The 15,160-nt window shown below is 37.2% G+C and overlaps 1 protein-coding gene across 1 annotated transcript in view; it reads right to left on the bottom strand.

Annotated features, from left to right (window-relative positions):
- Window positions 1–203: 203 nt before the first annotated feature.
- HPGD (15-hydroxyprostaglandin dehydrogenase) overlaps window positions 204–15,160 on the bottom strand; it is a 31,588-nt gene continuing 16,631 nt past the window's right edge. Inside the window, exons 5-7 of the mRNA XM_028114324.2 lie at window positions 7,280–7,356; window positions 4,620–4,783; window positions 204–2,701 (exon numbers count right to left, since the gene is read on the bottom strand). Of these exons, the coding sequence (XP_027970125.1) occupies window positions 2,563–2,701; window positions 4,620–4,783; window positions 7,280–7,356 (380 nt within the window). The 3' untranslated portion in view covers window positions 204–2,562. The remainder of the gene's footprint in view (window positions 2,702–4,619; window positions 4,784–7,279; window positions 7,357–15,160) is intronic.

The raw sequence follows: 15,160 nt of genomic DNA, 5'->3' as shown, positions 1-15,160 counted from the left end.
GACTGGAAGCTGGTGAAAATCAGCTTGTCGATCCCAAAGCCATTGTATGGACAGAGCTGCCTAGGAGGGAAGCTAACAAAAGGAAAGAGATCGAAGACTGACGCCAGAATGTATGACCCTAAAGCCAGTCACCTTTTCCCGTGCACGAGTAATTTCGCCTTTAGAAATTCCAATGAAAGAAAGAAGCTTCACTTCAAATGATAGTATGTGCAATGGCTTGAATTTTATTAAAAATTTACATTATTCAGACCTATTCAGTATCCTAAACTTATGAACAAATAGAACAAAAATAGAAATCATCACATAATCACTTATATTTTAAATGGCACAAGTATTTAAAATTATTTGGATACAAAATTTAAGTTTGTTGGACATTTCAATGCCATTATCAAGTCTTAATCTTATTTCAGTGTCCACATACTTTTAGTTTGGCTGTTTTGGGAGCCCCCCCCAATTATTAAGAAAAGAACATTTGAAAAAAAATACATATTATTTACATTAGGATTTTCACTGAAAAAATACAATTAAAGAAATTAAAGCTTCCCCTCCCCCCAATTTAATGTTTATTTTTTTCCCAACCAGTATACAGAGATATCATATAACATTATAGATTTATTTAAAGCTATTTATAGCAGATACCTTTTATATATTTTTTAAAGATTTTATTTATTTATTTGAGAGAGAGAGCAAGCACATGAGGGGGGAGGGTCAGAGGGAGAAGCAGACCCCCTGCTGAGCAGGGACACCCCCCCCCCGGATGCGGGACTCAATCCCAGGACTCCAGGATCATGACCTGAGCCGAAGGCAGTCGCTTAACCAACTGAGCCACACAGGCACCCCTATATATACAGCAGATACATTTTAATGTAAGACAAACTTTTACAATGTAGGTCACTTTTTTTCAGTTCTACTCAGTATTTGATTTTATATGTCTTCAGAGTTCACTGATTTGAAACAAATTCCACTCAAATCACAAAGTATACTGAAGGCTGCCAGTTTACAAAAAATGATCCATAAATGAGAAGTTTTAGCTACAGCATTGAACATTACAGTAGGAAAATATGTAAGATAAGGGACATTTCCACATGCCTGTATTATTCCCCGACTAGTTACTGCCACAATGTGTGAACAAGTTGATGCACGATTACAACTCTTCTCTATCAGACATTCAGATGCTCACTTCTTCTTGTTTTTCAAATACGTTATGTGAAACTCTGGACAAGAATTATTCATATTAAAATTACACCTTAAAAGTGAAGGCAATAGTTCTCTATGGCAGAATTAAAACAGAGCAAGATATGATAACACTCCCGTGTCTCTAGAAAAATCCTCATCAATCTCTCACATGGACGGCATTTGCTCCAAGCTGGGAGCTTTGGACTTAGCAGGCAGAGTGAATCACTAATACAATATTCTATGAAAAAATGATTGATTTGGAAATCTTGTGCTTTCACTATCAGTGGCATTAATTATTGCTTGCAAATAATGTTACCCAAAGCAGTTGCATTTCCTGATCCTATCTTAAAACACTTGACAGGGAAAATAGCAAAACACCACAGGCTAACTTTACCTCTTGTTATTACGACTTTGAGCACACAGAAACATTTACAATTGAGACTGTGACAAAACTAGTTTTTGTCCTCAATAGCTATACATAAAACACTAAATAAATTCTGGAGATTAGAAAAAGAAAAGAGTTTTATTAAAAATCAGGCACTATGGAAATTGGTTACTTCACAAATGAGGTAACCTGAAAAATGTTATATTTGTATTTTTTTCCTTAATGAGGTGATCTTAAATATAATATTTTAAGAAGCACTATCATTTTTGCTATAACTGTTAAATGTTTCATTCCTGAGATTTCTGGAGAAAATTAAATTTCTTAAAGTAAGCAAACAAGAAAGAAATGGTCTTCCTAGATGGGAAGCTGAACTGTGGATCAATATCTCAGTCAGTTACTTTCTGTCATTTTCCCATACATCAGGTTTTTCATTTGGGATATATTCACACTGTAGTTTATTCTTTTAACTACTGGCCCCAAAATATGCCACATCTTTAAAGAGCTGAAATGCTCAGCTGAAAGATGGCATATAAGTAAAAGTTATTGTTACTAAAAATTTGCCATTGTAGGTAGCTTCTTTTTTTTCAAGTGAGAACATAAAAACAAAATGAGATTTTTACATCTGGTTTGATTTAAATAACAATTCAAGTATTTCCTTTAAAATGATATTCTGAAAAACATTAATATTTATGTACCACAAATTTAAATACATTTTTCTGAAAGGCAGAATATTCCTTGAATATCCTTTGTTTTAATCATTACATAGACTATAAAGATCAAAAGTTAGCTTTGGTTCACATCCCTGTTTTTGATAGTTCCTGATTGTTTTTATCCAAATACCTAACTTATCATTTAGAGATAAAGTTAATATCAAATGCATAGAGGAAAGCTTCAGACAATAACACAATTACATTTGGTTTAAAAAGCTATATTCAAATGAAGATATGGTCTAATAGAAGTCATTTGTTCTTATTTTCAGTTATGGCTGATATATAAGATGTTCACTGAGTTTTTGCATGAAATGGAGTTGTTTCGTAGTCTTGAAAATGAATTCCCTTAGAAGTTGTGATCTTCATAATAGCGCCATTCAAAGCATCATCTTCAATGAGTGTTATTAATCCACTTGCAATCATTGATGGGCTAAAAATAAAGGAAACATTGGTTTTTTAAAACTAAATATGAGGCATAATTATCACTACACTTTGAATTGTTTTTGAAAAATCTATTACCTTTAACATGTAATAAGGAAATGGATATTATGAAGCTATGGCTACCTCCATATTTTAGTCAGTTAGATATCAACTAAATCATACGATAAGTTGAGTGGTAGATTTCCACGCCTAACCTTCTGTCATTCTGATGGGAAGAATTTATGAATTTATATTTATTGTTCAGAAAATGATTATCTTCTCATCTTTATCTTATAGTAGATCTTAGACTTACCAGATAAAAATGGTATTAAAGTAGAAATGTGAGGAATTATAGATAAAGTTTACTGAACATCTATTATCTACTTGTTGCTGTTTCAAGAAACTTCCACGTAGCAATGTATTCATGGACTTTCCAAAAATCCCATTTTAGCATTATTTCTATTTTACAGGTGAGAAAATTGAGGTACCCAAAGGTTGACAGATAAGTTTATGGTCAGGGGTAGAGGCAGGATTTGATCCCAAGTGGTCTGATTCCTTTGTCATGACGGTTATGTCTCTGGGCTGTGAGACCAGCTGCTTGAACTCAAACACTGTTCACCAACCATGGGTGTTGATCAACTGTTTCTTATGAAAACGATCAAAGCTATGGGGCCATATGAAATTTCGCAAAAGGTAAATGTGAATATTGCTTGGAATTTAGTCAAATTAGGCATCACAGCTTCCAAAGGCAACTAAACACCATGTTTTCTTTTTAAAAAAAAAATCTGATGGTGGTCAAAGGCATTATGATGCACTGCTTCTTGGAATTCATAATGTATAAACATTCTATCCGGAAACCCAGAAAAAAATATTTTTTAGAGAGTTTGCCAAAATGTCCACAATAGCCAAACTATGGAAAGAGCCAAGATGTCCATCGACAGATGAATGGATAAAGAAGATGTGGTGTAGGGCCGCCTGGGTGGCTCAGTTGGTTAAGCGTCTGCCTTCGGCTCGGGTCATGATCCCAGGGTCCTGGGATTGAGCCCTGCATCGGGCTCCCTGCTCCATGGGAAGCCTGCTTCTCCCTCTCACACTCCCCCTGCTTGTGTTCCCTCTCTCACTGTGTCTCTCTCTGTCAAATAAATTAAAAAAAAAAAGAAGATGTGGTGTGTATATATATATATATATATATATATATATACACAATGAAATATTATGTAGCCATCAAAAGGAATGAAATCTTGCCGTTTGCAAAGACGTGGATGGAACTGGAGGGTATTATGCTGAGCGAAATAAGTCAGAGAAAGACATGTATCATATGATCTCACTGATTTAAGGAATTCTTAATCTCAGGAAACAAACAGAGTGTTGCTGAAGTGGTGGGGGGGGTGGGAGGAATGGGGTGGCTGGGTGATAGACATTGGGGAGGGTATGTGCTATGGTGAGCACTGTGAATTGTGTAACAGACCTGTACCTCTGAAACAAATAATACATTATATGTTAAAAAGAAGAAGAAGAAGATATAGCAGGAAGGGAAAAACGAAGAGGGGGGAAATTGGAGGAGGAGACGAACCATGAGAGACTACGGACTCTGAGAAACAAACTGAAGGTTCTAGGGGGAGGGGGGTGGGGGGATGGGTTAGCCCGGTGATGGGTATTAAGGAGGGCACGTACTGAATGGAGCACTGGGTGTTACATGCAAACAACGAATCATGGAACACTCCATCAAAAACTAATCATGTAATGTATGGTGATTAACATAACATAATAAAATTAAAAAAATGAGAAATAGAGAGTTTGCTAAACCAACACTTTGAAGCACCCTTAGTTTCTCAAATTTAAAGGGTTATTTTTTCCCTTTTTATGGCTTATGTCTAGATAGTACTTTGCTCCATCATATAAAGGAAGATCAGTATAGTTTTACTTACTCCAAAATTCCATAGAACTTCATCATATCCTTAATATGATCCTTATATTCTATATATTGTCCCATGTTTTCTTCTTTCTCAATGGACTCGAGGATGGGTGTATTAACAAAGCCTGGGCAAATGGCATTCAGTCTAACACCACTGTTCATGAGATTAGCTGCCATCTGTGGATTAGAAGTAGAAGGTTTTAGGTTTCAGTTGCTTTGTAAATGTATACCATGGGACACATTGATAATTAAAACCATTTCAAAGACTCTGATGTGAAAAATACTAGTCAGATATCCTTCTAGTGATCTAACAATGACAATGTTAAGGTTGACTGGTAGCAGAAAATAAAAGAATACATACCTAAATTGTTGAATTAATTCTGGAAAGCCTCAGCTAATTAATTCTTTAAAAATCAATATTGCTGGGAAACTCCTGAAAATACTTGATTATCTAAGCTGCTCTTATCTACTGAACTCTGCGGGAAGCTAAATGTAAAAAGCCGAGGCTCAGAATTAATATCTCTCAAGTTTGCTTTTAAAGATTAGAATTGTATATCAAGAGACTATTTCTTTAAAGATACTGTTAGTGGAAAGTTTGGGACTCTGATTGATTATAAAGATACTCTTGATAATACGCACTATGTGGAAGGCAATTTAAGTATTTTCAGACTAGCATTCTTTGGCTTAATTTCAACCTATTGATTTTATTTGAACTGTTTATAAAACAAAATGTAGTCAATTATTTTTGGATTCCATTAACGTACTGCTAAAGTTCATTTGTAACCCCCAAAATCAACAATCATGGATCTTTTGGGGTCATTTATGGACAAGCACAGAGCAAATGTTCCAACTAAGGCCAAAAAGATGTTCTTGTTTCAGCTCTTATACTATAAACAAATGTCCTCTTTGTGATATATTTAGTCTATCTTTTTCCCATTTTTGTGCCTTTTATTGGTGACTTTGCTATGTAAAACGCCTCCCAAGCATAGTGGTGAAGTGCTGTCTAGTCTTCCTAAGTGAGGGAAGGCTGTGATGTACCTTACAGAGAAAATTCATATGTTAGATAATCTTCACGCAGGCATGAGGTGTAAATGCTGTCGGTCATGTTAATACATATCAAATACAATACATATTAAATAGACTGTCTTTACATAGAAATATACATAAGACTAGACTATGTATGGATTGGTTGCTCAAAATGCTGTAACCAGAGGCTCGAAGGAACTAAACCCCGTATTTCCCCGAGGAGCAACAGTTCAATATTCTCTACTGCAGTGTTGGCAAGTGATTTGATAGAGCTAACTACCACAAATAATGAGAACTGACTGTACAGATTTACATTCTTGTCATTGTAAATAGGAGATTTTTGGTATTTAAAAATTATTTATTTTTTTATTTAAATTCAATTAGCCAACGTATGGTAGATCATTAGTTTTTGGTGTAATGTTCAATGATTCATTAGTTGCATTATAACACCCAGTGCTCATCAGAATTATCTGGTTTTGTAGTAGCTTTATGTGTTCCTTAAAAGTTGAATTAAAGATTAAATCTCTGCAAAGTAAATAAAAATTTCCAATCAACTTGAATTAAGAGCATGAGAGTTGATTATCTTCCTTTTTGACTGAACATTTACCATTCATGCATCTACTTTCTCTCTCCCCATCTCTTCTCTATCTATTTCTGTCTGGTCCCTCTCTTTGTCTCACCTAGATTAATCACAGCAGATTCCCCCAACTCTTCTATCCCCTTCTACACCTGTCCTCTCTAATATATTCTCTAACAACAGCCAGAATGGTCTTCGGAAAATGGAAACCTGATCTTGTCACTCCTTTGCATAAAAGACCCACTGGTGCTTGCATTTCGAATCAAAGCTCATTCCTGTGGCCCATAAGTTGCTTTTTGTCTGGCTCCAGCTTCTGACTTTCCCCTTGCTCCTCAGGTTCCATTCAAAATGCCTCCTTTTGGTTAACAAAAAGGCAAGCATTCCTCTGTACACCTGTCACACGAGGCCCCGTGGAAACGTCATCCTTGACTACTCTCTCTGGTAAATTCTGGTCCCATCCCTCTGTGCTTGCCTTTTTATCATATCTCCAGTGATAAGTGATACCTAGAGCACACTACATATTCTACTCAAGGAGGCCTAAAGTTAATAATTTTTAAATTTGGAGTCAATTTTAAAAATAAAGAGTGTTGGGCGCCTGGGTGGCTCAGTTGGTTAAGTAACTGCCTTCGGCTCAGGTCGTGATCCTCGAGTCCCTGGATCGAGTCCCGCGTCGGACTCCCTGCTTGGCGGGGAGTCTGCTTCTCCCTCTGACCCTCCCCCTTCTCATGTGCTCTCTCTCTCATTCTCTCTCTCAAATAAATAAATAAAATCTTTAAAAAAAACAAAAAAATAAAGAGTGTCTTCCCCCCCCCTTTCTTTACCCTTAGGATATTTTTCCATAACGCATCTGTGTTTAGGACCAACTTCATTTTTAAAAGATCTCGTCTTCATTTGCTCCTTGATGTGATCTGAAAACGATCTTTTATAACAAAGATTAAAGGAAAATTTACTTTTCTCTCTTTAATCCAGATGTACTGAATTCTGAATTTATTCTCCTCTGCTTTATAGAACTTATGTTTCATATATGCACAGAAAGAAAACAAGAGATACTGTGGTAGTTAGGTCCTCACCGCTGCTGAGCGTGTGAATCCAATTATGCCGTGCTTTGAAGCACAATAAACAGGCTGTTGTGCCACAGGCATGAGCCCTGAAACAAACAAAAAAATTTAAACAATTTCACTAAAAAATAAGCAGATAAAAATCCAATAATTGCTATGCAATTGAGTAATTCGTGCCTATTCCATTTGAAGCTTATTCTACAAAATACACTACAATAATTACCAGACATTTTTCCTTCTGTGATCTCTACTATACTGGCCAGAATTGATGGTATGTAAGTTACAGCCTAGGAATGAAGCCAAAAGTGATACGTAAGTCCTTCTGTCTCCCTGACCCTCTGTCAAGAGAAGTAAATGTTATCTGAAACATAAACAGAACCACCTTTAAACCCAGTAAGTTACCACCAATTTCCAGTTTTTAAGTCTTGATTTTAAAAAAGTGTCTATTCTACATTTTGTAAGACTTCCAAATGGCTGAAGTATAAATTTTTGAAGTGAGACTTGGAGATGACTTGTCTTTGCTTTAGATTAGTATGCATTTCCCCATCGCCTATTGTACTAAATGATGCCTCTAAAGTGTTTAAGAAAAGTCAAAGTAACTTCTTTTGATTCTGAGCTATAGTAGGTGCCTAGATCTTCTTGCCCATGACTTAGGTAAAGAAAGCCAGAAATTAAAAAAAGAAAAGAACAGAAAACCAGAAATAAAAATGTATGATCCTATTTTATTTCATTTCATAATCATGTACTCTAACAGAATTCAAGCAATTTTAGAATTGGTTTAATTTTCCACATATATGCAATAGTAACTGCTCGGGTGTATGATTAAATTCATGGCTTGCAGAAATAGTAGTACTGTAGCACGCATAGCATCTTTTCTCCCCTACCTCCTCGCCCGACCCCCCAAGAGAAACAAAACAACAGGAAAAACCTTTTACTGAACTGTTACTATCAAGTTTGTTTCTCATCATTATCAATTCTCTAATCCACAGTGACACTTTAAACCAGAGCCATTCGTATATTTCAGTGTTTAACAAATTTCCCCCATTAACTCATTTTAACATTTTTTAAATTTGTGATATCTGAGTCAAGAAACAGTGATCTCTGATTACTATAATGTTATTAATATCAAATGTCACGTTAATAATACTAAATTATTCTGCTGAGACACGTTCATCTCCACCCAGCTAACTAGTCCCAGAGCACCACCAATCAGTTGAGCGTGTTGTGCCAAAGTTCAGCAATAAATGCAGACCTTAACCACTCCCTGGGTGCCTGCCAGGTCTCAATTTATAAAGTATGTTTGCTCAAGAGCAGTTTAAATCCCTGAGGATGGTAGATCACACATAGTGCGTCCACCTGGTAATCTCAAAGTACTGTACCATGTGGCTCTCTTGTCGTGGTTGTTGTTTCTTAGGTTAAGTAAAATGTGTAAGTTAATTAAGTTCATCGGTGTCAGTCAACAAGAATTTATGATGCCTCCACAGGGTACACAGGTGTGTTAGGGGTTGGGGACAAAGGGAGTAAGTAGGTGCAGTCAGACATTGCTGTGCTTGCTCTTCTAAGTTAGTCGTTGTTTTGCCTCTCCTTAAAGGTTTATGAGACAAAGGCAGTTGGTTGGAGGATGGTGTTCACGGACTGCAGGAAATGCAGAATGAACCTTAGTCAGAGATAAGCTGACACAGCCACAGAAACAAAAAAGCACAAGGACACCGTTCATAAATGTTGTCAAAGATGAATTCGGAATGAATTTTTGTTACTTGTGCGAAGGTACTGAACTTCCGAACCCACGCTAGTTCAAAGTGTCACGGAAGTGAAATAAATCAAATAGTGTTAGGTTGGTTCCATTTAAGAAGCAAGCACAAAACACAGACATTCCTCTAAAGACACAACTGTAAAGGCGACCAGAATGTGAAAAATTTGTTTGCATTTTTAAAGTGGCATTTGGTTTTATGAATCTTGTTAACATTATAATGACATTTTCACCGCTATCCTGCAAATGTCTACTTATGCATTGCTTTCACTTTCTGATATTAGATCAAAGCCTGTATAAATCAATATCAGACATTCAGAAATCGTGGCCTTTTTTATTTTTTTACAGCCTTTATTGAGGTATAACGGACATACAATAAACTACATATATTTAAAGCGTACAGTTTGATAAGTTCTGACAAATGTATACACCCATGAAACCATGACCACAATCAAGATAATAGACATATCCATCACCTAAGTCTCCTCATGCCCCTTTGTCATCTCTTCCTTCTGCTTTTCCCCTCCCTCTAGGCAAACACTGATCTGCTTTGTGTCACTGTAGTTTGCCTTTTCTAGAAGTTTATACAAATGTAATCATATATTGTAAACTCTTTTGGTCTGACTTCTTTCACTCGGGATAATTATTATGAGCTTTATCCATGCTGTAGTGTATATCAGTAGCTCATTTTTCCTTTCTTTTTTTTTTTCTGAATAGTATTCCACTGTAAGGATATACCCATCAGTTGCATATACATTCACCTGTTGATAGATATCTGGATTGTTTCCACTTTTAGGGTATTACAGATTAAGAGAATTCTTTTTTTTCAATTACTTAAGCAAGTCATAGTTAACTTAGTTAAATAGAGATTTTTTTCTTTATCTTGCCATACATATAGATTTTCACTGTTGCTTTTTATGTTTCAAACAGGTTGGGTGGGTTAGTGATCCTCAGTGCTTTCCCCCCAGCTTGCCAAAGGACAATCCAGGTGGAAATTTACTATCTGCGCCTCAGCTTGCTATTGTGAAAAGAAGACTAAATGGGTAGAGAAAGGCTTTATTTTTTTTAAGGTTTTTGTTTTTCTTTTTAACAATGATTTTGTTCTGAATATTTCAGAAATCCAACATTTTCTATTGGATCTCGAGAGCCACTTTTCTTTTACACACAATGCTATTGCTATTGTGGTTTAGCGTCAGTATTTTTAACCGTACTTCTGTTACCTTAGCCCTAAAACACTAATATATGTTGTTTCTGCGTGCTTCAAATAAAAATGTCTTCTGAGGCTGGGAATCAGGGCAAGCAGGTAGAATTGTGCAGGGTGTGTATGTTATGATTTTGGAAACACCATTAACATGGTAGTGTAAATTTTGCCCTTCCCTGCCCCCAAATTCCTGCAGTTTATAACCTGCACAACTAGACATGGCAGCCGTCTCTGGTAGAGGAGGTTGACCAGACAAAAGAGACTGTGAAGGAAGAACCAGTAGACATAGGAAGAAAACAAGCTAAGCACCCTGTCATAGAAATTAAAGATAGTATTCTAAGAAGCCTACAGTGGTCACTGTTATCAAGTGCAGAATCAAATGAGAATCATTCCCCTTGAGATATGAACATGTCTCAGTATCACTTATCTAAAAGTAATACCCTTGGTCTCACATTTTCCTCCAGCTACAATTCCATATCTCTTGACAGCACAAACTACTGAAAAGAGTTACTCTATTCATTGTCTCAACTCTCCTTGCTTCCCATTTGCTGCACAACTCACTCTACTTGGGTTTCCATTTCACTGCTCCAATCAAACATCTCATGACCAACACTTTCTTATACTATTTAACCACTCAAAAGTGTCCTTTTAATCAAAGTGGTCAAGAGGGACTACAGCATGGTAGTTTGGATTTTGGGCGCGAGGATGGCCGAATTAAAAAAAATTTTTTTTTTCAGGGAGGACGTTTTTTTGAATCTTTTAAAAAATTTATTTGAGAAAGAGAATGCATGCGAGCACAAATGGGGGGTGGGCGGCAGAGGGAGAGGAAGAAGCAGACTCCCTGCTGAGCAGGGAGCCCCGCATCGGCTGGGGCGCCTGGGTGGCTCAGTCAGTTAAGTGTCTGCCCCGCATCGGGCTCCCTGCTCAGCAGGGAGTCTGCTTCTTCCCAGGACCCCGGGATCATGACCTGAGCCAAAGGCAGACACTTAACTGACTGAGCCACCCAGGCACCCCCCGAGTTCAAATTTTGAATCCACCACAATGAGCTATGTGACCTTTGAAGAAGTGCTGGCTACCAAGGTGTTTTTCTTCTGTGGCCTAAAGCCATCATAGCAGCTGCTGAGTCTCCAGTGAGCTAATTTACATAAAATACTTAAAGTAGCGCCTGGCACATAATAAACTCTACTATTTGCTATTATTTTATATAAATATTTTCTTTAGGAGGAAACATCCCCAAATCTTGTTTTATAGACTTATTTATCCACATTATATCTTTTTGTGAGAATGTACATTCTGACCTAAAAATGCCACAAATCTGGTCCAGTGTCCTAACTTTCTTTGGTTTTTGAACCGTGGCAGACTGTGGGCTATTAATCCTAATTGAAGAGGATTTACAGAAGTACATTCATTTAAGATCTGTGTGCTTAGTAGTACCTTTCAAGTACAAGGTATAGGGAAGTAGTCTTTTAAAATATAGTCTATTGAGGGGTACCTGGGTGGTTCAGTTGGTTAAGCGTCTGCCTTCGGCTCAGGTCATGATCCCAGGGTCCTGGGATCGAGCCCCGTGTCGGGCTCCTGCTCAGTGGGGAGCCTGATTCTCCCTCTGCCTCTGCCCCTGCTTGTGCTCTCTCTCTTGTTCACTCTCTCTCTCAAATAAATAAAAAAATATATACTTTATTGAAATGTGTCAGACTAATGGGAACACCCCTGGTGCAGGGGGAGAGTGGAAATTCATTGGCTGAACTGCTAGATCAGTGCCCGTCATCCGACTTCAAGGGACTTTTGCCAGTATTAGGACTACAGGACCAGCTGCTGGAATTAATTTGGGTTTTTAACATCTTGCAAATTAATACCTATATGCACAGCGTCTTCATGTTAAAGGACTTAAGAACAACAACAAAACAAAGGATTGTGGCAACGAGATGGCAGTCTCCAAAGAAATGACATTTTGTTTAATATTGTGAGACATTTCTTATTAGTGCTTAAAAATGGATACCTTATATTTAAAATTTAAGGTCAAGAATAGAGTTTTTACCTCTAAAACTCTCTATCTCTAAACGCTCTAAAACTTTTATCTCTAATACTCTAGACCCAGCATGGTGCAAAGTTCACTTACAGAATCCCAAAATGACTCTCTAAAATATAACATGTCTAATTAGTTATAGGATTATGTTTACCATAACAATAGATTTAGAAAAAATATCAATAGGAGAAATTCTAGCCACAAAATAGAGAAATTGTTTCTACAACCGCTCAGGATAATACCATCAAATAGCCACTGACTGATGAGATAATTACAAAGAAAAATTTAAATACCTGAAAATTACATATGCAATTACAGAACATACAAGGAAGACATTTAGAAAAATATAATTTCCATTTCCACATTAGTTCTTCCATCTTTAATATTCTTTCTGCCCATATTTGCAACAGATAGCTTTAATCTCTACATCTCGTAGGATATAAAAAAACTCCAAAAGGATTTTGTGCAAAAAACTGAAATCTGCTCAGACGGGAATTGTACTGGATCCCCAAACAGGTTTTCTTTTAAGTGGATAGAAGCCATATGAAACAGATTACAGAGAAGTGCTAAAGAAATTCAACTTAGGAAAATAAATTGAGAATCTAAGGATACCAATCTTTGCATGATAAACTGTAGTTCAGCAGCTATGCCAAAAAGCAGGAATCTGAACCCCTCGCATTTTCTTTACAATCAAAAAGGAAACCATGTACCCACCTTTCTGTTTTTAACTATCACTTCTCTAAGACGAGGGAAAAGGGAGAACTAGTGAGAATCTGTTTATCTATATTCATGCAGAAATCCGACCAAACTAATGGGGGCACTTCCTCATTATGTGATGTTCCACATAACAGAACACCTTATCTGATGCTGCCTTTTGTCCCCTAGGTATCATGTTTGCCATTAACAAATCATGTTTTATTTATTTATCTTTTTTATTTTTTTTAAAGATTTATTTATTTATTTTAGAAAGAGAGAGAGAGAGAGAGCACAAGCAAGCAGGGGGTGGGGGAGAAGGGCAGAGGTGGAGGGAGAAGGAGGGGAAAGAATCCCAAGCAGACCCCCAGCTCAGCGCGGAGCCCTCCACAGGGCTCGATCTCACCAGTCGAAGATCATGACCTGAGCTGAAATCAAGAGGCAGATGCTTAACCAACTGACAAACCCAGGCACCCCCAAATCATGTTTTAAAGTGTGACATGACATAAAAAGTGGTCTAAGCCTTCCTAAAACCACGACATCTTCTATAATAAAAATCTTTCCAGAAAGGTAATGTTGTTTGTTATGAATTAACTTTATTAATTCTTAGAAAGTGGCTTCTAATGTTCCACCAAAACTCTCCTTCCTAAAAGTTCAGGCATTGCCTGTGCTGTGATCAAAAGAAACGGAGATGGGCTTCCATAGCCACTGAGTGAATCTCCCTCTGCAAACTGGAAGCTAGCTGCTCAAAGTGTGGTCCAAGGACCAGCACCAGAATTTCAGGACCCCTCCCAGACCTACTGAGTCAGAATTTACATCTAAACAAAATCCCTAGGTAATATCTATGCATGTTAGATTCCAGAAGACTTATTCATTTCCTAATCTGGCTAGGAAGCCCTAAACCTTTTTATCCATTCCTCAAAAGGCCAACTCATTAATATTTCATCTTTCTTATTGATCCCTCCAGTCTGTGCCTTCTTAATAATTTTAAGCCATAAGACAGCAAAATGGACACCATGAAGAACGTTGCCAGTACAAAACAAGAAAGGTGGCTCGCATATTCCTAACAGCTGACATCTGACCAATTAAGATCCAGATAATGTAGGATCACCTAATCTATGACATACACTAATAATGGCAAAATAAAAGTTGCTGTTATTACTACTGCTAATTCTCACCACATTTTCCAAGTTATATATAGCTGTTCGACTCTAAGTTGTAGGGACTTGGTAAAAGGTAAATGTGACATTCATATAGCCAATGCCTGTGACTTGGAAGTTGCTAAATATGTTAGGCCCCCTTCCTTGTATCAGGAATACTTGCAGAGGGTGGTACCACGTGATTCTTTTTACTTTCAGCTTGGAGATGAAAGAAGGTGATGAGTATTTTAGCTCACCTGAAATTTCTGCTCTCTTGTGACATTCCAGTTCAACTACTGCTCTTCAGGCCATGGGAGACCCAGTGCCTTGAAATTCAGTATCATGTTTCTGTTTAAAAAGTCTATATCACGCTAACCATTTGGTTCTGCCATGCTGATAAGAGATACTCATGTACAGCTCTTCAGGTAGAAATTTTGCCTAGTTACATCCATATCCCCCTTTCCTTTCTGCACATGCTCAATGCATGCTTGATTAAGTTGAATCTGTTACTTAAAGTGGTATCTTTAGGACATCCACCTTAACACAAACTACAAGCTAATTATATCAGCTTAGATGAAATGTATAGCTCAAGTTAAGTACGATACTGGGTTGGTATTTAAGACATGCTAAAAAAAAAATCTATGATTGTTTTCTTGAGACCCTAATGTTTTCAGAAAATAAGTTTTCTTATTTACGGTTTTTAATCTCAGTAAATAAGACCCTAATGGGATCTCTCACAAAATGCCCCAGAGTGCCTGTCTCAGAGGCACAGAGAATGCTCCCAGTGAACACCAGGACCTCAGCAGCTGGGTATGTAGGCAGGTAGAGGCAGATTGCTTTTCCTGTGACAACTACTTCATCCTTCCCACTGTTTGAAGCAATGAACTATAGAGGAAGCACACTTGACTCTCACCGGATGTCTTGTGCTCAGAGCACAGCTGTTGAATGACCCACATTAAACCAGACTTCATGCTGATCTGTTGTTGTTCCTCTCAATTTTTTTTTTAATAGTTAAGGATGAATATGTCAACATGAGTCCAGCTTTATATACTGTGTTTATAGACAGAAACTCCTAGAGAAGAGTCTA

Source organism: Eumetopias jubatus, unplaced genomic scaffold, assembly GCF_037043125.1.
Source record: "Eumetopias jubatus isolate StellerSeaLion01/CBP00866 unplaced genomic scaffold, mEumJub1_p1.0 scaffold_2, whole genome shotgun sequence".
Lineage (NCBI taxonomy): Eukaryota > Metazoa > Chordata > Mammalia > Carnivora > Otariidae > Eumetopias > Eumetopias jubatus.
Note: the sequence above shows the minus strand (reverse complement) of the source record. Positions and strands in the feature narration are given on the sequence as shown.